Source organism: Neoarius graeffei, chromosome 25, assembly GCF_027579695.1.
Source record: "Neoarius graeffei isolate fNeoGra1 chromosome 25, fNeoGra1.pri, whole genome shotgun sequence".
Lineage (NCBI taxonomy): Eukaryota > Metazoa > Chordata > Actinopteri > Siluriformes > Ariidae > Neoarius > Neoarius graeffei.
Window position 1 is genome coordinate 13929433 of NC_083593.1, and position 24039 is coordinate 13953471.

The 24039-nt window shown below is 41.4% G+C and overlaps 1 protein-coding gene across 1 annotated transcript in view; it reads right to left on the reverse strand.

Moving 5' to 3' along the window:
- The window catches only part of rasgrf2a (Ras protein-specific guanine nucleotide-releasing factor 2a), a 71310-nt gene that overhangs the window by 8406 nt on the left and 38865 nt on the right, over positions 1-24039 (reverse strand). Inside the window, exons 16-21 of the mRNA XM_060909263.1 lie at positions 18882-19007; positions 18596-18685; positions 17648-17754; positions 11953-12065; positions 8648-8708; positions 8234-8337 (exon numbers count right to left, since the gene is read on the reverse strand). Coding sequence (XP_060765246.1) covers positions 8234-8337; positions 8648-8708; positions 11953-12065; positions 17648-17754; positions 18596-18685; positions 18882-19007 — 601 coding nt within the window. The remainder of the gene's footprint in view (positions 1-8233; positions 8338-8647; positions 8709-11952; positions 12066-17647; positions 17755-18595; positions 18686-18881; positions 19008-24039) is intronic.

Genomic DNA, 24039 nt, shown 5'->3' on the forward strand with positions numbered 1-24039 from the left:
TCTCTCTCTCCCTCTTTCTTTCTTTCTTTCTTTCTTTCTTTCTTTCTTTCTTTCTTTCTTTCTTTCTCTCCCACTTTCTCTCTCTCCCTCTTTCTTTCTTTCTTTCTTTCTTTCTCTCCCACTTTCTCTCTCTCCCTCTTTCTTTCTTTCTTTCTTTCTTTCTTTCTCTCCCACTTTCTCTCCCTTCTTTCTTTCTTTCTTTCTTTCTTTCTCTCCCACTTTCTCTTTCTTTCTTTCTTTCTTTCTTTCTTTCTTTCTTTCTTTTTCTTTCTATCACTTTCTTCTTCTCTTCTACCTTTTTCTTTTGTTCTCTCTCTCTGTTTCTCTCTCTCCCTCTTTCTTTCTTTCTTTCTTTCTCTCTCCCTCTTTTTCTTTCTTTCTTTCTTTTTCTTTCTCTTTCTTTCTCTCCCTCTTTTTCTTTCTTTCTTTCTTTCTTTCTTTTTCTTTCTCTTTCTTTCTCTCCCTCTTTTTCTTTCTTTCTTTCTTTCTTTCTTTCTCTCCCTCTTTCTTTCTCTCCCTCTTTCTTTCTTTCTTTCTTTCTTTCTTTCTTTCTTTCTTTCTTTCTTTCTTTCTTTCTTTCTTTCTTTCTTTCTTTCTTTCTTTCTTTCTTTCTCTCCCTCTTTCTTTCTTTCTTTCTTTCTTTCTTTCTTTCTCTCTCCCTCTTTCTTTCTTTCTTTCTTTCTTTCTTTCTTTCTCTCCCTCTTTTTCTTTCTTTCTTTCTTTCTTTCTTTCTTTCTTTCTCTCCCTCTTTTTCTTTCTTTCTTTCTTTCTTTCTTTCTTTCTTTCTTTTTCTTTCTTTCTCTCCCACTTTCTCTCTCTTTCTTTCTTTCTTTCTTTCTTTCTTTCTTTCTTTCTTTCTCTCCCACTTTCTCTCTCTCTCTCCCTCTCTTTCTTTCTTTCTTTCTTTCTTTCTTTCTTTCTCTCCCACTTTCTCTCCCTCTTTCTTTCTTTCTTTCTCTCCCACTTTTTCTCTCTCCCTCTTTCTTTCTTTCTTTCTTTCTTTCTTTCTTTCTTTCTCTCCCACTTTCTCTCTCTCCCTCTTTCTTTCTTTCTTTCTTTCTTTCTTTCTTTCTTTCTTTCTTTCTTTCTTTCTTTCTCTCCCACTTTCTCTCTCTCCCTCTTTCTTTCTTTCTTTCTTTCTTTCTCTCCCACTTTCTCTCTCTCCCTCTTTCTTTCTTTCTTTCTTTCTTTCTCTCCCACTTTCTCTCTCTCCCTCTTTCTTTCTTTCTTTCTTTCTTTCTTTCTCTCCCACTTTCTCTCCCTTCTTTCTTTCTTTCTTTCTTTCTTTCTCTCCCACTTTCTCTTTCTTTCTTTCTTTCTTTCTTTCTTTCTTTCTTTCTTTCTTTCTTTTTCTTTCTATCACTTTCTTCTTCTCTTCTACCTTTTTCTTTTGTTCTCTCTCTCTGTTTCTCTCTCTTCCTCTTTCTTTCTTTCTTTCTTTCTTTCTTTCTTTCTTTCTCTCTCTCCCACTTTCTCTCTCTCCCTCTTTCTTTCTTTCTCTCCCACTTTCTCTCCCTCTTTCTTTCTTTCTTTCTTTCTTTCTTTCTTTCTTTCTTTCTTTCTTTTTCTTTCTATCACTTTCTTCTTCTCTTCTACCTTTTTCTTTTGTTCTCTCTCTCTGTTTCTCTTTCTTTCTCTCCCACTTTCTCTCTCTCCCTCTTTCTTTCTTTCTTTCTTTCTTTCTTTCTTTCTTTTTCTTTCTATCACTTTCTTCTTCTCTTCTACCTTTTTCTTTTGTTCTCTCTCTCTGTTTCTCTCCCTCTTTCTTTCTTTCTCTCCCACTTTCTCTCTCTCCCTCTTTCTTTCTTTCTTTCTTTCTCTCCCACTTTCTCTCCCTCTTTCTTTCTTTCTTTTTCTTTCTATCACTTTCTTCTTCTTCTACCTTTTTCTTTTGTTCTCTCTCTCTGTTTCTCTCTCTTCCTCTTTCTTTCTTTCTTTCTTTCTTTCTTTCTTTCTTTCTTTCTTTCTTTCTTTCTTTCTTTCTTTTCCTCTCCCTTTTTCTTTCGTTCTCTCTCTCTTTTTCTGTCTCTCTCACTTTCTTTCTGTTTCTCTCTTTCTCACTGTTTCTCTCTCTTTCTTCTTCTCCCTCCCTCCCTCTTTCTTTCTTAGTTAGAAACTCAGCCTCAGCCACATCACATTCACAACACTCAATTTTTCTCAAATAGAAATGTCCTTCAGACTTTTTTGTAATCCCACTTGGGCAGTTATTATTTTTGTTTATTAACAAAATTTTCTGATCAATTTTGGTGGATCCGTTTCCTGAAATATTAACAAAACGCTTTTAAACTGCTGTGACCTTGAACGGGCAGTTACTAAGGATGAATGAATGAATGCTGTCAATGCATTGTGTTCACGTTGATGAACATACCGGTAGTCTTTGCTTGACCTGTAAGCTTCATATCTGACCATGTTCTCATGCCATCATGAAAATAAAAACCTTCCTCTCCTAATGCACATCTCTCGACTCAACCAGAAGCCCTGTAAACTTTTGACAAGGTTAAAAAAAAAAAACAATCGCATGTCTACTATTCGTACCTGAATCTGCTGAGAAAACTATTTTAACAGACATTAACTTTGTCTGTTCATTAAGAATAAATGTATTTGTATAAATTACTATGGCCCTACGTAATTACTCATAGTAGTGACTGTGACAAATTTCTCTTTTCCAAAAGTCCTTTTTTGGGGGTAGATTTAAGAGGCAACATCACAGTTTTAAACAAGAATTTAAGGTTTCATTTGTATTTATTCACCCACAGTAAACTTTCTTATCTCTATTTAGCCTGATCTTATATTTCATTCCTGCTAGGCAAATAAAATCTGTCATATTCTCAGGCAAATATAAAATGACTTCCTATTCACTTTCTTTGCACCCTATATAGGATAGAACATAATGGATCTGAATTATCTACATAGTGCTTTCAGAAGTACTGTAAAATGAAATTTCTGTAAAATGAGATGCAGCTACAGATGCATTTTTTTAACACTGCCTGGTAAGGTTTGTACATAAACACACTCTGTATTTTCATGAAATGTTAAACTGGTGTCAGTGTGAAACCCTATAGTGGAGCAGAGCCCCATACTTAAGAGAACATGGTAACACATTGACCTGATTTTTGATGGCTTTGTCCGTATGATGTCCGTACCACCATGGGGTACCTGACTGTAAGAGCAAGACATCTCAAACACTTGACAACAAACTTTGTATATTCATTTACATAAGACAGATGGGTTTTTATCCAGCGGTTATTTTTAATTTGCTTTAAAAAAAAGTACCATAGGATTATTTACTAACACATTTTATGGAAAATATTTGCGACAGTTTCATATAAAACTAGTTAAAACAGTTTTATTATTCCAATCTTATTAGCTTGTTGGACAGTTGACAGTTTCTGTCATATAAGTGCAGAAGACGGATGTAATCGCAGGAAGAGTTTTATTGAAAGCATGCTAGCAAACAGATCCAAAATGTAGACAAAGGTGGAGTCAAAAAACCAGGCCATGGTCAATTGAGGCCCAGACAGGATATCAGCGGTAATACAATACTCACAGTCCAAAAACATAACCAGAAAAGCAATCCAAAATACAAGGCTTTTGCAAAGTCTGTATGTTACTGAGAGTCCTTATATGTATGTGCTGTGATTGCGCTTTAATCAGGAACAGGTGCATGGTCATTAGTCCTGATTGTGTGTGTGTGCGCGCTTTGCAATCTGCAGCTGCGTGCTCCGAGCTCCAAAGCGTGAGGACGTGAAAGATGTAACCAGACAACTGTCTGACATATCAAGCTTGATATTTGATCATAACTATATAGTAATGATGTAAAGTGAAAGTGCTGGTTCATTTCTGTCCACCAGGCACCCAGGAGAGTCACACCATAATAAATGTCGTGGTGTTGTTTCTGGTGCAGGGCATGCGATGTCAAAGAAAGGAATAAATATTTATTCATAACTGCAATGTGTATCTCATTACTGGCATCACGGTCACAAGACAATGCAGCAATTTACTGACACGAAATAAACTACACTACACAATTTGCTAGTTCATATGCTATATTATTATACATACGGGACACTTTTTCCATGGAATAAAAACATGTATTCTATTCCCTTCTAGTGAGTTTATTGATGGTATGTAATATTCTTATCATATCGATTATCCTCCATGTATTACACCACTCTCCCCAATGGAGAATGAGCATGCAATATTGTTATAATATCACACGTTGTCAAGACAACATGACGTCACACATTGGAGCTCATGCAAAGATCAAATGACAAAACTTTTCTGCTGTGCCTGCACACAATCATTTCTTTGTCAGCCGGGAAGGACAGAAGACAAGACTAATCCAGTGCTAGGTTTGAGCACTAAATAAATAAACTGAAGCTAAAGACGCGCAGAACACCCGAAAGGCCACCAAAACTTCATTAGATATTCTTCACGCATAGTTACAAGAGAAAAACATACCAACGGACATCGAAAAACTGGAAGAGAGACATGTCGGAGATGTAAAACTTCTGTGCTAGCGAGTGACAGTTTGTAAACAACCACGGCCGTGAGGTTTGCTTCATTAAAAGCAGAAGATTTAGAGAGAATTTTGAAAGAGAAGGACGCGCTGAACACCTGAAAGGCTACCAAAACTTCACTGGATATTCTTCACGCATATTTACAAGAGAAAAACATACCAACGGACATCAAAAAACTGGAAAAGACAGCAATAGTGGAAATGTTGTCAAAGTTCTACTTGGAGGTGAGGAAAAGTGACGGAGACTTTTACAAGAGGACTTCACTCGTGGACTTCCCTCAGCAAAGCCCTTTTGTTTTGAACAACTGCAATGGAACAATTAACTACGACCAAAAGTAACTTTGGACTGTCAGCCTGTATATAGCTTGTATATTGTATATAGCTGACAGGGGAAGTCTATAGGCTTCTGTGGGCTCGGAACGCTGCCTTCAGAGCTGGGGACGAGGTGGGCCTGAGGACAGCTAGGGCCAACCTGTCACGAGGCATCAGGGTGGCCAAGAGACAGTATTCCAGGCACATTGCTGACCATTTCAACAGCAGCAGAGACACCAGGAACCTGTGGCGGGGGATTCAGACCATCACAGACTACAAGCCCTCGCCACAGACCTCTGACAACTCCACGTCTCTGCTGAATCAGTTGAACGACTTCTTTGCTCGCTTTGAGGCAGACAACAGCACCACGGCACAGAAGACCCCACCACCTCCCGGCGACCAGGTGTTGACGCTGTCCCCAGACAGCGTGAGGAGAGCTCTCAGGACGACAAATGCACGGAAAGCCCCGGGTCCTGATAACATTCCTGGTCGTGTCCTGAGAGACTGTGCCGAGGAGCTCACAGATGTCTTTACAGACATCTTCAACATCTCGTTGAGCCAGGCTGTTGTCCCCACATGCCTCAAAACCACTACCATCATCCCAGTCCCGAAGAAGCCGTCTCCCTCCTGCTTCAATGACTACCGCCCTGTCGCACTCACTCACATCCTCATGAAGTGCTTCGAGCGGCTAGTCATGAGGCATATCAAGTCTGCCCCCCCCCCGGATCCTTTCCAGTTTGCATATCAGTCCAACCGTTCGACCGATGATGCCATCTCCACTGCCCTCCCCTCAGACCTCACCCACCTGGAGACAAAAGACTCGTATGTCAGAATGCTGTTCATAGACTTTAGCTCAGCATTCAACACAATCATTCCTCAGCAGCTCATTCACAAACTGGACCAGCTGGGACTCAACACCTCCCTGTGCAACTGGCTGCTGGACTTCCTGACGGGGAGACCACAGTCTGTACGGGTCGGCAGCAACTCCTCCAGCACCATCACACTAAACATGGGGGCCCCCCAAGGATGTGTGCTAAGCCCCCTCCTCTTCACTTTGCTGACCCACGACTGCACACCAACATCCAGCTCAAATCTCTTCATTAAGTTTGCGGATGACACGACTGTGGTGGGTCTCATCAACAATGGCGATGAGACAATCTACAGGAGTGAGGTGAGCCGCTTGGCCATGTGGTGCAAGGACAACAATCTCCGTCTGAACGTGGATAAGACGAAGGAGATTGTTGTGGACTTCAGGAGAGAGCACACCCAGCATGCTCCACTAACTATCGACGGTGCTGTAGTGGAGAGGGTGAGCAGCACCAAGTTTCTGGGTGTGCACATCTCTGAAGACCTGTCCTGGAACAACAACACCGCATCACTGGCCAAAAAAGCCCAACAGCGTCTGTACTTCCTCCGCAAACTGAGGAGAGCAAGAGCCCCGGCCCCCATCATGCACACATTCTACAGAGGCACCATCGAGAACATCCTGACCAGCTGCATCACCATGTGGTACGGCGCCTGCACCGTGTCCTGCTGCAAGACTCTACAGCGCATCGTGAGAGCAGCTGAGAGGATCACTGGTGTCTCTCTCCCTTCTCTTATGGATATTTATAACTCCCGCCTCACCCGCAAAGCCATCAGGATCGCAGGTGACCCCACCCACCCATCTCACAACCTCTTCAACCTGCTGCCGTCAGGGAGGAGACTGCGGAGTCTCCGGGCCAAAACCAGCAGGCTCAAGAACAGTTTCTTTCACCAGGCGGTCAGGAGGCTCAACTCCCTCCCTGTTCTGCCCCTCCTCCCCCCTCTGCCCCCTGCCACAGATTCTGCTCGCACACCCCCCTGCCTCCCCTTCAGCATCTGACATGTCACCCTCACAGTTTCCCCCCAACACACACACACACACACACACACACACACACACACACACACATACATACATACATACATACATACATACATACATCTCATCGTTCATTAACACACTGAACTCAGGGACCGCACATCTCACTTTACCTCGTTCATTAACGCACTGAACTCAGGGACCACACATCTCACTTTACCTCACTCATTTGCACTATTCCGCACTACCTCACCTTAACAGCTGCTAGTTTGTTTATACTGTTTATTTCATGTTTACTTGCTATACCTCAAGTGCCCTTGACTGTTTGGTTATTTGTACCAATTTATGTGTGTGTGTGTGTGTATATGAGTGTTTAGTCTAGTTCATATCTAGAGTGTTTATACTGTTTATATTGTCTGTTTGAGTGTTTAGTCTGTCTTGTTCTTATCTAGTGTTTATACTGTTTATTTATACTGTTTATATTGTTTGAGTGTTTAGTCTATGTCTAGTTCCTATCTAGAGTGTTTATACTGTTTATATTGTTTGTTTTTTCAGTTATTCTATTTTTATTTATTGCATTGCCAGTTTGCACCGTGGGTCAGAGAGGACTGATATTTCATCTGTGCTGTATGTCGAGCATGTATAGCATATTTGACAAAGTTGACTTGACTTGACTTGTATATAAGTTGGGTTGTTGTTCAGACTTTTTGGACTTGTACCATTTTTATTGTTAGAACTATGATTTTGTACAGTACATTGGATTGACAGAACACTGAATTACATTCGATCAGAATCAGCATTCAATATTGGTAAGTTACCCTCCTGTTCTTAACTTTTTGTAAAATCTATAATTGTTCCATTTAATGTATTTATATTATAATAATAATAATAATATTGGCGGGCGGCACGGTGGTGTAGTGGTTAGCGCTGTCGCCTCACAGCAAGAAGGTCCTGGGTTCGAGCCCCGGGGCCGGCGAGGGCCTTTCTGTGCGGAGTTTGCATGTTCTCCCCGTGTCCGCGTGGGTTTCCTCCGGGTGCTCCGGTTTCCCCCACAGTCCAAAGACATGCAGGTTAGGTTAACTGGTGACTCTAAATTGACCGTAGGTGTGAATGTGAGTGTGAATGGTTGTCTGTGTCTATGTGTCAGCCCTGTGATGACCTGGCGACTTGTCCAGGGTGTACCCCGCCTTTTGCCCGTAGTCAGCTGGGATAGGCTCCAGCTTGCCTGCGACCCTGTAGAAGGATAAAGCGGCTAGAGATAATGAGATGAGATAATATTGGCTGTTTTTTCATGGTATATCAGATATATTCCATTCAGCTACTCTTCTTCGACTCATTCAATATCATGCTAGCTGAATGGAATATATCTGATATACCATGAAAAAACAGCCAATATTATTTAACTATTATTATTCTAGTCAGGTTGATTTTGTGCCCTTGCAAATATTTTCCTCATACACTCATCAGGAGCTCCGCTTTGAGGCAGTGCCTAAATATCTAGATTTCCTATGTACTTCGCATTTACTACTGCTTAGCAGGATCTATTGAAAGATACTCACTCATAAGGAATACTTCTAAACACAATGTGGTCCAGTAAGGTGATTTGCTCAGCCAGCTCCATGGCAGACAGAGACTCAAAACACTCCATTTTGGGGTATTCAGCCTAAGAAACACAAAGACATCAACAAAAACATACAGTATATAGCAGTGCATGTACAATATGTTGGTCTTGATTTACAGCGAACTACTTGTACTAATTCAGCTATTAGGCTATAATATAAGCTATTATGCCTAGAAAGCCTGTTCAACAATTATTATATAATTTATCTGTCGGAGCTAATGTAGCTACTTATAGAAGAAACAGCGGGGAGGATCTAGCACTGATTATCTGATTGTGGCTTGGCTGACGAGAACCAAAGCTCAATATTTCACTATAAACAATAAATACACATAATTCAGAGTGAAGTGCTCACTGTTTGGAGAATATCTTTGATTTTAAGCTGCGTGTCATCTGGTTCTTCTTGAGAAAGGGCACTAAAGTAGAAAAAAGCATGTTAAATGGACATTAGTCTTTATTTTCTGCAGATTATATACTTCCTCGGAACAAATGTCTTTAATAGCAGTGTAGCTCTCGGTATGGGAAATTTAGATGTCACTTTGGGCTGTGTTGCAAATACCTGTGTTTTGTCTATTGAGTTTCACTTCATGCAGAGCGCAGAAAGATTTTTCCAAATATGCTGCTACAAATGTGCAGCATTTGGATGTCAGGATCACAGACACCTCAAAACTAACCACTTTCACATGAGAAGCTTGGAGAATGTGTGCTTTTTTATTTTCATAAGGGCGTTCATGCAGGAGTTAAAAAAAAAAAAAAAAAAACTCCTTATACTGACATAATATCCATACACGACATGTTTGAGTGTTCAGTTGTTCATATTTGTACCTGTATACTGTGTACACATTTTATTAAAAAAACAACAACGTCCCTGGGCGCTGACATCTTACACTCTCTGAGGTTCAAATATCGCACTCTGAGTACAACTTACACGAGATAATCTGAGATTGTGACATCACTTACATGCTACATGACTTACCGAGGCTGAGATCTAGTGGATAGATATCACTTCTAAATTGCTGTAAACAACCCTGAAGATGCTCCAGTGGCAAGCGTTTGGGTGTAAAAATAAGCCCGATCGCTGAAGCAGTGAACACGCCCTTTTGCTGCCTATAAACACTCCATCACTGGCCACTCAGTGTTTTTTTTTTTTGTTTGTTTTTTTTCCCAAAAAATTAAACTTCTCCTTGTATTTTTATGTGATATACTTTTATTTGTTTTTATTCACTGAGAAAAGCGATCTTTTTAGATGGCAACAATCGTGTTGCTATGACAACAGGATTGTTTGCTAGTGTCTGTCAGTACTGCGTATGAGCGATCTCGCCAAGTGAGATTTAAACTCCATAAACGTGAAGTCTGTTGATTCGTGTATTTTGTTGCCAGTAAAAATCACATGATTACGGAAAATTTCTGATTAGGTTTTTAGAATTAGAATCCTTTATTTGTCATATGTATATTACAGCACAGTGAAATTCTTTCTCTGCCTTTAACCCTGCTGAAAAAGTTAATGCTGGCTAAAATGGAAACTTTTTCAGCAGTTTGTGCTACAGTAGCTCTTCTGTAGGACTGCAGCATATGGGCTAGCCTTCGCGCCCCATGCGAATCAATGAGCCTTCGACACCCGTGACCCTGTCGCCGATTCACTGGTTGTCCTTCCTAGGACCGCTTTTGGTCGGAACTAACCGTTACATACTGGGAACACCCCACAAGATGTACCATTTTGGACATGCTCAGACCCAGTCATCTAACCATCACAATTTGGCCCTTGTTAAAGTCCCTCATATCCTTACACTGGCTCATTTTTCCTGCTTCCAACACATCAACTTCAAGAACTGACTGTTCTCTTGCTGTCTAATATATCCCACAACCAATGCCGGGGTGGCCCTATATTTAGCCGGGACCATCCCCGGCCCAAACCATCAATGGTGGCCTGCTTGGAGCATGGGGAAAATAATTTTCACTAATTTTGGTCACTGATCTTATTCTTGCATTAATCATCAATTCAACTGCACTCTGCATTTTCACATGGCAGCCCAGACGCCGACAGCATCGCAGCAGATTAAATAGGCGCTACCAAATAAGGAAATTCTCCCCTCCCCTCTATTGCAGTTGGTTTGGTCCAAGACTCCTCCTCTGTATTGCGGGGAACTTAAACAACATTGGCGCGAAACAGCGCGCGTCGCGTCAGTGATGGAGGGCAGAAAGAGGCCAGGTGGAACCGAAAGGGCGAAGCTTAAAAAAAAGGAAGGAGGTGGCAGCAAAATGTGCCAAATTGACAGATATGTTCTCAAGACCAGCTGGTAGGTTACGAAAGATATGGAGTATGATAACCCTGTTTGTCGATTTTATCAGTCTATGCTAGGCCTATAATGTGTCGATAGTTTGCAATGTCAATTCAGCTTTTTGCTGTCATGTGAAATCTCGCAATTTACACGGTATAGATGTGGTGTATGTCTTAATTCTAAGAAGAACCGGACATTGCTTTACATCCCAGTTATTAACAATTTTAGATGAACAGGTCCCAAATGTGCTGTTGCGCGTTATTTCCTCATCCAGCCTATTTCATCTCGCTGTCACACCGTGCATTTCCACAGGCGTGTGCACATTGTGGTTATGAACACACAGGCCTAGAAGTCATATTTGATGTTAAATAATTGTTGTTAAATATATAACTTAGAAGAGGTGTATGCGTATGCCAATATTCTAAGCAGAATCGAACACTTGCTTTAGCCTACATTTCATTTAACCATTTTTGAGTTGCCTAATGCGCCCTCACGCTTTATCTGACGGTTGCTGAGTACCCAGCATTGTTGATTTGCCATTATTTTCGAGGCGTATGCGGCATGTAATGCACAAGCATTGGTTCAAATGCACGCGAGAACCTATATTGTTAAAGTGAAGTGAAGTTTACCTGAATTTAAACCAAATAAAAAGCATTGTGAAAGAACAGTTATTTGTTTTATCTTTTTTAATGTACTCAAATTCCTCCTCCATTTCAAAGTGGCCTGAATGTGAATTAAACTCCCGGACTGAAAACAGGGCCCACTCCGGCCCTGCCCACAACTTGACAGGTGCCATTATAACATAAATCAGTGTAATTCAGTATGATTGGTGTATACTGTATATAATGATTTACTATTATTATAGCTTTAATAGTTATCAACAGCATTAAATTGCTCGCTCAAGACACACACAAATTATATAAATAAAACACTAACATATTAAGTATCAGTTGAACATAAAGCGAGTTATGTCTTATTTTATTAGTGTCTTAGTTTATTAGTCTAATGTGACAGTGGTGATGACATATGAAGGCAGGGAGCCGTGAAGCCCTGAAACCCAGCAACACACAAGGCCCAAAGGAGCAAAAAAAGCACACAAGCTTCATTCTCAGACACATTACAAAAGAACTGCAATCTTAAGAAAAGCTTTAAAAAGGAAAGATTTCTGAGTGGCGTCAATTTGCGTCAATCTGTAGATACAGAATAAGGTCTCGTGAGGCGTTAATGCCCCAAGGTCAAACCTAGTAATTTTAAGAATTTAGATTTGTTTTGAATTTTACAATATCAAATAACAGGAAACATGACATGGAGGCTACAAAATAAATACATGTTGATATGGCCTATATAAAGGTAATGTCCGTGATGTAACTTCTGGCACAACCTTAGTATGTTTGTTGTGGCTTTTCTTTCCTGAGGTAGCAGGTCAGGATCCCTCAGTACTTCCTCGAGCAGAATGATCACTCCCACCTTCAGTTCACTGTTCATCTCAAAGTCCTGTGTAGCGCACACACACACACATTCATTCATTCATTCATTCATCTTCAGTAAGCTCTTTAATCTTTTCAGGGTTGCGGTGGAGCCTATCCCAGAAACATTGAGCATAAGGCAGGAATACACCCTGGATGGGATGCCAGTCTATCACAGTACACGCATTACATCATGGCCAAAATATTTTTTGTCTAATAGTGAAAAACCCCATCCTTTATGGCAACACCAAGCTGGATGTTTTGATAAAAACAAAAAGTGTCGTGTCCTTTCTTGGCTCTGACACATATAGAGAGCAGAGGTAGCAGTGCAGAGCTGTAGGGGGCCTGTTGACATTTCACTGCAATCATTACCATGTGTAGAATAAGGGTGATGAACAGAGCAGCTCTAACGGAGGAATGAGACAGAAGAATCCAGGGAGTAACGTCACCATAATAATAGTAATAATAGTATATATGTTTAGAACAGCATACAACGTGAAACAGACAACTCAAACTGCTTGAACAGATTTGCAGGAATCTTGAAAGGTATATTGTTTGAATGACAGGCAAAAGTCTATGACCTATATATCCATTATCCGTAACCGCTTATCCTGTGCAGGGTCGTGGGCAAGCTGGAGCCTATCCCAGCTGACTATGGGTGAGAGGCGGGGTACACCCTGGACAAGTCGCCAGGTCATCGCAGGGCTGATACATAGAGACAAACAACCATTCACACTCACATTCACACCTACGGTCAATATAGAGACACCAATTAGCCTAACCTGCATGTCTTTGGACTGTGGGGGAAACCGGAGCACCTGGAGGAAACCCACGGAGACATGGGGAGAACATGCAAACTCCGCACAGAAAGGCCCCCATTGGCCACTGGGCTTGACCCCAGAACCTTCTTGCTGTGAGGTGACAGTGCTAAACACTACATCACCGTGCTGCCATACAACCCCGATTCCAAAAAAAGTTGGGACAAAGTACAAATTGTAAATAAAAATGGAATGCAATGATGTAGAAGTTTCAAAATTCCATATTTTATTCAGAATAGAACATAGATGACAAATGTTTAAACTGAGAAAATGTATCATTTAAAGAGAAAAATTAGGTGATTTTAAATTTCATGACAACAACACACCTCAAAAAAGTTGGGACAAGGCCATGTTTACCACTGTGAGACATCCCCTTTTCTCTTTACAACAGTCTGTAAACGTCTGGGGACTGAGGAGACAAGTTGCTCAAGTTTAGGGATAGGAATGTTAACCCATTCTTGTCTAATGTAGGATTCTAGTTGCTCAACTGTCTTAGGTCTTTTTTGTCGTATCTTCCATTTTATGATGCACCAAATGTTTTCTATGGGTGAAAGATTTGGACTGCAGGCTGGCCACTTCAGTACCCGGACCCTTCTTCTTCACAGCCATGATGCTGTAATTGATGCAGTATGTGGTTTGGCATTGTCATGTTGGAAAATGCAAGGTCTTCCCTGAAAGAGACGTCGTCTGGATGGGAGCATATGTTGCTCTAGAACCTGGATATACCTTTTAGCATTGATGGTGTCTTTCCAGATGTGTAAGCTGCCCATGCCACACGCACTAATGCAACCCCATACCATCAGAGATGCAGGCTTCTGAACTGAGCGCTGATAACAACTTGGGTCGTCCTTCTCCTCTTTAGTCCGAATGACACGGCATCCCTGATTTCCATAAAGAACTTCAAATTTTGATTCGTCTGACCACAGAACAGTTTTCCACTTTGCCACAGTCCATTTTAAATGAGCCTTGGCCCAGAGAAGACGTCTGCGCTTCTGGATCGTGTTTAGATACGGCTTCTTCTTTGAACCATAGAGTTTTAGCGGGCAACGGCGGATGGCACGGTGAATTGTGTTCACAGATAATGTTCTCTGGAAATATTCCTGAGCCCATTTTGTGATTTACAATACAGAAGCATGCCTGTATGTGATGCAGTGCCGTCTAAGGGCCCGAAGATCACGGGCACCCAGTATGGTTTTCCGGCCTTGACCCTTACGCACAGAGATTTTTCCAGATTCTCTGAATCTTTTGATGATATTATGCACTGTAGATGATGATATGTTCAAACTCTCTGCAATTTTACACTGTCGAACTCCTTTCTGATATTGCTCAACTATTAGTCGGCGCAGAATTAGGGGGATTGGTGATCCTCTTCCCATCTTTACTTCTGAGAGCCGCTGCCATTCCAAGATGCTCTTTTTATACCCAGTCATGTTAATGACCTATTGCCAATTGACCTAATGAGTTGCAATTTGGTCCTCCAGCTGTTCCTTTTTTGTACCTTTAACTTTTCCAGCCTCTTATTGCCCCTGTCCCAACTTTTTTGAGATGTGTTGCTGTCATGAAATTTCAAATGAGCCAATATTTGGCATGAAATTTCAAAATGTTTCACTTTCGACATTTGATATGTTGTCTATGTTCTATTGTGAATACAATATCAGTTTTTGAGATTTGTAAATTATTGCATTCCATTTTTATTTACAATTTGTACTTTGTCCCAACTTTTTTGGAATCGGGTGTGTGTGTGTGTGTGTATATATATATATATATATATATATATATATATATATACACACACACACACACGCACACACCAACCTCACTCTCTTCAGATATGCAGTGGACTTCCTGTTCACTCTGGCCTTCATTCCCTGCACACTTATGGCTCATTACCTGGACTGTACAGTCTGTGCACATTGTTTTCAGCCACCTTTTGGTCTTGTTTTTGCTTCTGAATAGTCGGAGCTGAGCAAATTTTTAAAAATTCGCTTTTTAAACAATAGTGCTCTGAGAGCACAATATCCCCCGCTACAATATATTGCAAACGAAATTGCAATATGCGTATTACTGTCCTATAACAAAGCCTTTTGCCAAGTTTTGTGAAATTCCTCCAAAAATTATGAGAGTTGATTTCAGAAGGTGAGAACCCTTTCTGGGACGGACGGACGGACAGACAGACGGACTTCGCCACGACGTAATCCCCTTTCAGGCCTTTTGGCCAGCGGGGGATAAAAAGTGGTGTTTTTTGGCTTTTCAGAGATAACATTTCAAAGCATGAATTTAAAGTGAAATGATCTATTACAGTGGTTCTCAAACTTTTTTCACCAAGTACCACCTCAGAAAATACTTGGCTCTCCAAGTACCACCATAATGACCAACATTAAAATACAGTAGCGTAGTTGGCCTAAGTATTCATTAAAAACAAGGCGGAGGTTTTATTTAACAAGTATATTTAATATTGTTGGCCACTGTAACATTACACACAGTACTTTGAACAGTAACACTGTGTTTAAATATAGGAAAATAAAACACTGTACTTAAATAATGAATCAAATAAAATTAATTGCACATAAAAGTGAAATAAACATTGTACTAAAATAAATATTAAAAGACAGTTCTTAAAGATTAAATGAAAATGTACTTAAAAGTTAAATAACTGTACTGTACTTAAATATTCATATCTCACATAAACCAATAAATTGGCCAAATCTGCAACATCTGTAGTCTCATCAAGCTGTATGGTAAAATATCTACTGTTCTTAATGCACTCAGTGTCTTTTTAACATCGTCAGCCATGTCGTTTATTCTCCTTGACACGGTGTCATTTGAAAGCGGCACCAAGTTTAACTCTCTGGCAGGTTTCTCTCCACACATGATACGTGTCATCTCTTTGGCTAATGGCAAACACAGCAGTTCCCTGATTGTGTGCGGTTTACCGGCTCTGGCGATCAGGAGGCTGGCACGATATGAAGCTTCCTGTGCTTTGGCTACGGGTGTACCATAGGACAGAATGGTGGACTTGGACTGCTTCAGTTCATCACGTTTTCGTAAAAAAAAATCCATTGGTTTGTCCTTTAGTGCTGTGTGTTTGGTTGTAAGATGCCGTTTGTGATGCGATGGTTTCATGGACTCATTGCTCAGAACGTCCCCGCATACAACACACTGCGGCCTGGGCAGCTCCTCTGTCCCGCTCCAAATGAATCCCAGTTTTATGTATTTTTCGTCATACTTCCTCCTTACTGGTTTCTGCCGTTTGCTAGCAGTTCTGGGGCTGGTTTTGCCACTGTCGTTAGCGTCTGTGCTCGGCTCACACACGTCCTCTTCAGTTCTCCCTCTCTCCTGATCCACGCTCCCATTCGCGGATTTAAGCCACGACAGTAATTTTGTCGTACTCGTCATAATTAGCAAAGCCACCTCCACCTTTTCCCATCACAGCCTAGTCTACCAATGGCGGATAACCGTCTGTCAGCGGAACCGGCGGGAATGCGTACGTACGCGACGTATGGCTACCCAGAAGCACTTGCAAACTTTTTAAAATTATTAACTTAATTTGTATTTCCTTTCATTTTCTTGTCATCGGTTGATAAGATATTTTCATCCATTCAGATATTATGGATAGTATTTCACTTTTTTTTAAATTTATATTTAATTAAGTGATTCTTTGGCGTACCACTAGAATGGAGTGGTAAGCGTACCACAGTTTGAGAATCTCTGATCTATTAACAAACCGAAGACAAACATGAAGAACAATTCCCCATATCCATAAGGGTTACAGGAGGAATCTTTCCCTCTCTCTTTTAAGAAAGAAATTACTAAAAGAAAAAGGTGTACATGATCTTCAGTTACAATGCATTTGGTTCCATACTTCCACATAAGGCAACACATAGGGGTGTAAGAAAAAAAAGGGGGAAAAATTAACAGAGGTTTGTGACCTTGCATTGACTACCATAGTCTCAAGAAACTGTTGCTGGCAATAAAATCTGTTTTAGAGGAATGATGTGACTGGATAGAGGGGTTAAGCACTCATTTATTGTCCTGAGTAATTAAAAAATCTTTGAGTATGTCAGATTTGATCAAATCTATTTAACCTGTGTCAAGCTTCTAGGGCTGTTTTTAAACCAACTCCAGTTTTATTGCTTTACTGACCAAGAATACCAACAGACCCCTTATTCCTGATTCCGAGACCTTGATCTCACACATCGTGACACCCCCCGCCAGATGCATCACAAGTGCCTGAGAGACAAGATCTATGTATGTCCCAGTCATAATTCATTCACAACTTCATGAATGATTAGACCTCAATCCAACTGAGAATCTGTGGCATAACTTGAAGATTGCTGTACACCAACGCAACCCATCTAACTTGAAGGAGTTGAAGCAGTTTTGCCTTCAGGAATGGGCAAAAATCCCAGTGGCTAGATGTGCTAAGCTAATAGAGACATACAGCTGTAATTGCAGCAAAAGGTGGCTCTACAGTACAAAGTATTGACTTTGGGGGGTGAATACCTATGTACACCCCAGATTTCTGTTTTTTTTTCATCTTAATTATTGTTTGTGTCACAATAAAACAACAATTTGCACCTTTAAAGTGGGAGGCATGTTGTGTAAATCAAATGGTGCTAACCCCCCAAAAATCCATTTTAATCCCAGCTTGTAATGCGACAAAACAGGACAAACACCAAGGGGGATGAATACTTTTGCAAGACACTGTATTTAGTGGTTTCATCATGGTGTAACTTCAAACTTGTCTTCTTCTACAAAACGTATAAGCAATAGAGGCAAATACGGAGCTGACCTGTGAGTGCTTGGAAACCCAGTGCCGCAGGACATTGAGCACCCTGTTTGTGGCAGCCCGGCGGATGAGAAACTCCTTGTCATATGACTTCTCTGGGCTGGTGAAACCTAGTGAGAGTGAGTAGCAATTTTTTTTTCCAGTATTAGGCTATGACTGAACATAATGACTATTACGTTAAAGATACATTATTTGGCCAAATGTCTGTGGAAACCTGACCACCCACTCATGCTTTTTGAACATCCAATTCCAGATTATTCCCCCTTAACTCTTCTGGGATGGCTTTCCATTAAATTTTGGAGTGTAGCTGTTGGGCTTTTCCCATTCAGGCACAACAGCATTAGTGAAATCAGCGAGGCCTGTGGATGCAGACTGCATTCCAGTTCATCCCAAAGATGTTCAGTGGGGTTGAGGTCAGGGCTCTGTGCAGACTACTTGAGTTCTTCTACATTAACCTTGGCAAACCATGTCTTCATGAAACTTGTTAGGTGCAAAAGGATACTGTCATGCTGGAAAAGGTTTGGGCCCCTTATTTCCAGTGAAAGGAAATTGTAATGCTACAGCATATAAAAACATCCTATACAATATTGTGCTTCCATCTTTGTGGCAACAGTTTGGGGAATGTGATGGTCTGATGTCCACATACTTTTAGCCATATAGCTTAATTTCACCATGAATCTGAGATGCTCTAGGAAGCATTTTCAGAATTTCCTCGCATTACCTGATCACTACAAGGCATTCAAAATGACCTGGATTAGTGAAATCCTGGACAGATAATTTGCAGTATTTTCTTTAAAGTATCAGAATAGTTTCTTAGGTAAATATAAAGAATATATATAAAAAAAAGGTTTTTAGACCAACACCAGCTGCCCTTTGGGACCTTGTCATGTTGGACATGGCCCAGTGAGAGATTTGTAATGGAGCTGTCATAGCTCATAAGTACTGTCTGACCTTGAGGGCCACTATGTCCAGCTGCTGCCGTGGCGATGGCAAAGGCGGAGGCAGGAGACACTGTATAGCGCAAATTCTCCACGGACTGACCTGTCAGATCCCAGCAGGGGATGGAGGTTGTCATTAAACAGCAAAAAACAAATAATCATGCTGTGCATGGCTTGGTGCTGCCGCTGAATTTATCACTGGTGTCAAACTGAATAATTGTGTGTGTACATGCACTGAAAACTTCACTATTAAAGCATCTCAGATATAAAATATTATGGAGAAATGCTAAGCCTTTTACCTCCTGGCTGTCTGTAACGGGGGTGTCGTGGGGTAGAGGGCAAGCTGCACAGAGATAAGTCTCCTGACTCAACAGAGGTAGGTGTTTCTGGGATGAACTTGTCAAATGACAAAGACTCTAAGAAATCTGTCAGGACACAAAATAACCTTATGTATTTAAATCGCTTTTCTGTGTTATTAAAGCCTAACTAAGTATGACACATTGAACATAGGCAGGCTAGATTGCTGAAACATTTCACCAAAATGTACATTTTTTATGAAATGGTTCATAAGAGTACTCAAGGGAGTAACTTTGATTTTGACATTGGTGGGGACACAAAAGTGATCCAAGGCAGAGCTTCCGAAAGGTGGGGTTTTTTTCCATTAGCAATCATAATTTCATGTCATGTCAATGTTGCTAGAATCTGGTGATTTATTACTTTTACACCACACAATTCCTAATTTGTGTTTAAGCAATCGTTCTGTCTCTTCCACAGAAATACATGAAAATAAGAATTAAAAACTTTAAGCATTTTTAGCATTAAATATTGTTTTTTTTTAATTCAATATCTGTATTGTTTGACATTGGAGGGGGGTGTCTCAAAATTCACTGACTGCCTTATTGAGACACTCATAAATAGGTGCTACTGGTGGCATTTTCTATTCTGTAATTAAGCTCAAATTTAGTTAAAATGATATTTGGATATATAATTTAGTGATTGCCTATTATAGCATGATTATGCTTACATTAGTATTGCATTTGTAGTATACCCCCCATTTTTTTGTCTTTTTGTTGCCCCTCCATTTTCCATATTATGTCTTTTTGTTGCCTGTTTCTGTGTTCGTAACGCGTGTTATGATTTTCACTGCAGATGTGCTTGTGACTTCTTTTATGTTCATGCTGCAGTTACCAATATTCGTCTGTAGGTGGCAGTAAAGGACCATGGATTTGTTGTATCTAGCCTAGCCTAGTAGTAGTAGAAAGAGGTCTCTGTAAAACGGTGAATGCAGCAGACTCAGCAGCAGACTCAGCAGCTGTCACGCTGTTGATTCTGAAATGCAAGTCGCACATCTGCATGGCCATGCAGTAGCCTACATCTGACTACTTACATTCTGTAAAACCATTAGGTCTATAAATTTAACATTCATTCATCGAGGATATTATCTAACACCAAGTTACATTGCTCCAGCATTCCTTTTCTCTGCAGCTATGCAGTAGCCTAGCTCTGGTGCTTCCTGTCACGTTGCTAAACCTGCCTAAAGAGCCGCAGCAACACTTTTATGAAGGGTTTCCATACATCAAAAGGATTTTGTTGAGTTTTTAAAGCTCGACGGAAACCCTGCACTTACATTCTTGACTTTGAAGAAGAATGAACGAATGTCTCGTTTCTTGGGAGGGGGGCCGTCATCCATGATACTCAAGTCAGCATGCGAGTCGTAGGGCAAGCATGCATGGACATCGAAGTCCAGCTCAATTTGTAGGCTGACAGAGAGTGGGGGGTGCGTGGGGTAGGTCAGGTGTGTACGTGTGAGATACGGGGGGTTGATGGGCAGGTAGTCACGGCTGCTGTGGGAAGTGTGCTGCTTTTACAGCAGATGGAGTGACAGCTGGGATAGCCAACCATGTAAGTTAGCGAGAAACAGGTAGCTAATCAGAGAATGATATCTACGTTAGAGGGGGGATTATTAGCAGTGTCATACATTTAACCCTTTGTGTGCCATATAATTATTGCTCAGGTTAGGACATCGGTTTTATTGATCGTGATTACACAGTAGCGGCTGAATATTGGTAGGGACATGTCCCTAGCGTCCCTACCCAAAATTACGCCCTAGAGAGTACTAGATAGCAAATACTTCCAAATTTTAATTTATAAGGGTGGGTGGCACGGTGGTGTAGTGGTTAGCGCTGTCGCCTCACAGCAAGAAGGTCCGGGTTCAAGCCCCGTGGCCGGCGAGGGCCTTTCTGTGTGGAGTTTGCATGTTCTCCCCGTGTCCGCGTGGGTTTCCTCCGGGTGTTCCGGTTTCCCCCACAGTCCAAAGACATGCAGGTTAGGTTAACTGGTGACTCTAAATTGACTGTAGGTGTGAACGTGAGTGTGAATGGTTGTCTGTGTCTATGTGTCAGCCCTGTGATGACCTGGCGACTTGTCCAGGGTGTACCCCGCCTTTCGCCCGTAGTCAGCTGGGATAGGCTCCAGCTTGCCTGCGACCCTGTAGATCAGGATAAAAGCAGCTAGAGATAATGAGATGAGATAATGAACAAAGAGGAACCTCAGTCCTTACACCATGTTAGACAGCAGAAAAGCCCTTTCGTAAGAAGTCTTTTATACTCTCTCTCTGAATATTGCCGTGTTCATTGCTGCCATATAACTCCACTTTCCATCCATCCATTATCCATAACCGCTTATCCTGTGCAGGGTCGCAGGCAAACTGGAGCCTATCCCAGCTGACTATGGGTGAGAGGCGGGGTACACCCTGGACAAGTCGCCAGGTCATCGCAGGGCTGACACACAGAGACAAACAATCATTCATACTCACATTCACACCTACGGTCAATTTACAGCCACCAATTAGCCTAACCTGCATGTCTTTGGGGGAAACCGTAGCACCTGAAAGAAACCCACGCAAACACAGGGAGAACATGCAAACTCCACACAGAAAGGCCCCAGTCGGCCACTGGACTTGAACCCAGAACCTTCTTGCTGTGAGGCAACACTGCTAACCACTACACCACTGTGCTGCTCTTAAATCCACTTTGTTATTTGCACTTTTTTTTTTCAGCGATTACATGCAAACAGTATTGGAAGTATTAACAGTCTCAGGCATACACTATGTGCAACTTTGCTTTGAAATGATTATGCTAAGAGAGTGATGATGTTAAAAGCACCAGATGGTTGTCTTTCAGGTATAGTCTGTATATACAGATGTACAACCCCAAATCAGAAAAAGTTGGAACGGTATGGAAAATGCAAATAAAGAATGATTTGGTACGAAAATCAGTGACCAAGAAAGGCCTCATCTTTGAGGAGCAAAAATGGGATGAGGATCTCCAATTTGTCAACAAATGGGTAAGAAGATTATTAAAATGTTTAAAAAGAATGTTCCTCAAAGAAAGATAGGAAGGGATTTAGATATTTCACCCTCTACAGTGCAAAATATCATTAAACAATTCAAGGAATCTGGAGGAATTTCGGTGTGTAAAGGCCAAGGGCACAAGCCTAAGCTGAACACCCATGATCTCTGATCCCTCAGACGGCACTGCATCCAGAACCATCATTCATCTATAGCTGATATAACCACATGGACTCAGGATTACTTTGGCAAACCTTTGTCAAGCATTACAATACAGAGTTACATCCACAAATGCAGGTTAAAACTTTACTGCGCAAAAAGGAAGTGTTATGTTAACTGTGTCCAGAAGCGCCATTGATTTTTCTGGGCCCAGAGGCATTTGGGATGGACCATCACTCAGTGGTAACGTGTATTGTGGTCAGACAACTCAGTATTTACTATCAAATTTAGGGGTTCCAAATTATGGAATAGTTTTTCCCATTTGGCAAAGAACTGCTTCTCTATAAAATGTTTCAAAAGATGTTTAAAAGCCCATTTAACTGCTGTTTTGAAATTCTAATTCATGCATGATAATAAAGTTTTACATCATTGTTCATATTTTTTTATTACTATTTTTGTTACTGTCATTATAACTTCTTGTTGATTTTTACGTTTTTTTTACTATTAGTTCATTATTATTTTATGTAGTTATAATATTTCTTTGTATGTTAATTTTTTATTCTTTATAATTATGAAATTTTAAAGGTCCCATGGCATGAAATTTTCAATTTCTGAGGTTTTTTAACGTTAAAATGAGTTCCTCTGACCTTCTTAAGTCACCCCAGTGGCTAGAAATTTCATAATGTGTAAACCAAACTATGCCCAACATTTGAGAATGGCGCGTCAAAACGGCGCGTTGATAAACTCTTCCCTTGCCTACGTCAGCAAGGGAGATGATCCCCACGCCCCCCCTCTGGATTCCCACCCACTGTATGGATTGCCCGCCCAACTCAAAAGTTGCTGTTTGTCCTACCAAGCCTACTGCACATGCGCGAAGCCTACTGCGCATGCGCAGAACACATGACTACATTTTGTAGTGAGGAGCCCATAGAAGACACAACATGGAAATTGCGCTGTACATGGATGTGACAACACAGAAAGGAGTCTGTTTTTACTGCCGACGGGAGAGCCCCTGAAGACGCAGTGGCTTAATTTTATTTACTTCAATAATACGCCGTCGAGTCTACCTAAGACGGTGTATGTTTGTCAGAAGCATTTTCCTGATGAATGTTTCCACAACTTGGGACAGTAGGGCAGGTTTTGCACATCAACTGTCACTGAAGCCTGGGTCTGTGCCAAGCATCCCTGCCGCATCAGCAACAAACACCGAACAAGTAAGTGTATAACTGGTCGTTTTGCCGTGTTTTAAAATCGGTGCGTTAGCCTAGCAATGGCTACATTAGCTGTGCAGCTAACCGCTTCCTGCAGTTAGCCAGGTACATGGGCTCGAGTTGTACCATTTTTTTTAGACAGGGCGGACAGACCAGGGCATTCGCCCTCCTGGCCGTGCCCGACGAGGAGAGCTCTCGGCCGGCTTGGGAGGCAGACGGCAGCCCCTCCTGGAAGTGCAGTTTTACCATGGGCCTCAGGCGGGAAAAAATGACAAAGTCCCAGTTTTACCATGGGCTCGAGTTGTACCATTTTTTTAGACAGGGCGGACGGACCAGGGCATTCGCCCGCCTGGCCGTGCCCGACGAGGAGTGCTCTCGGCCGGCTTGGGAGGCAGACGGCAGCCCCTCCCCCTCCCCCCCTGGCACGCCCCCACCGTCTACCCTTCCCCGCCTCCTGCTTCTCATTAGCAAAACGACGCACTGGGAAAAGCGCTGAAATGGGGCTTTCTCCCAGGAGGCTATATCTACGTACCGAGGGTTCATTTCGAGAAAGGCTGCGGATATAACATCCGGAAACCTCCACGAGCCCGTTTAAAGCATCAACAAACCACCATGCCATGGGTCCTTTAACGATAGGTGGAGGCTTTTAAATAAGCCCATTCGGGTTTTTTGCCTCTCCCTGCACTTTATATTATTTTGTTATCTTTATTTTTTATGTAATTTTAACTGTGCTAAAAT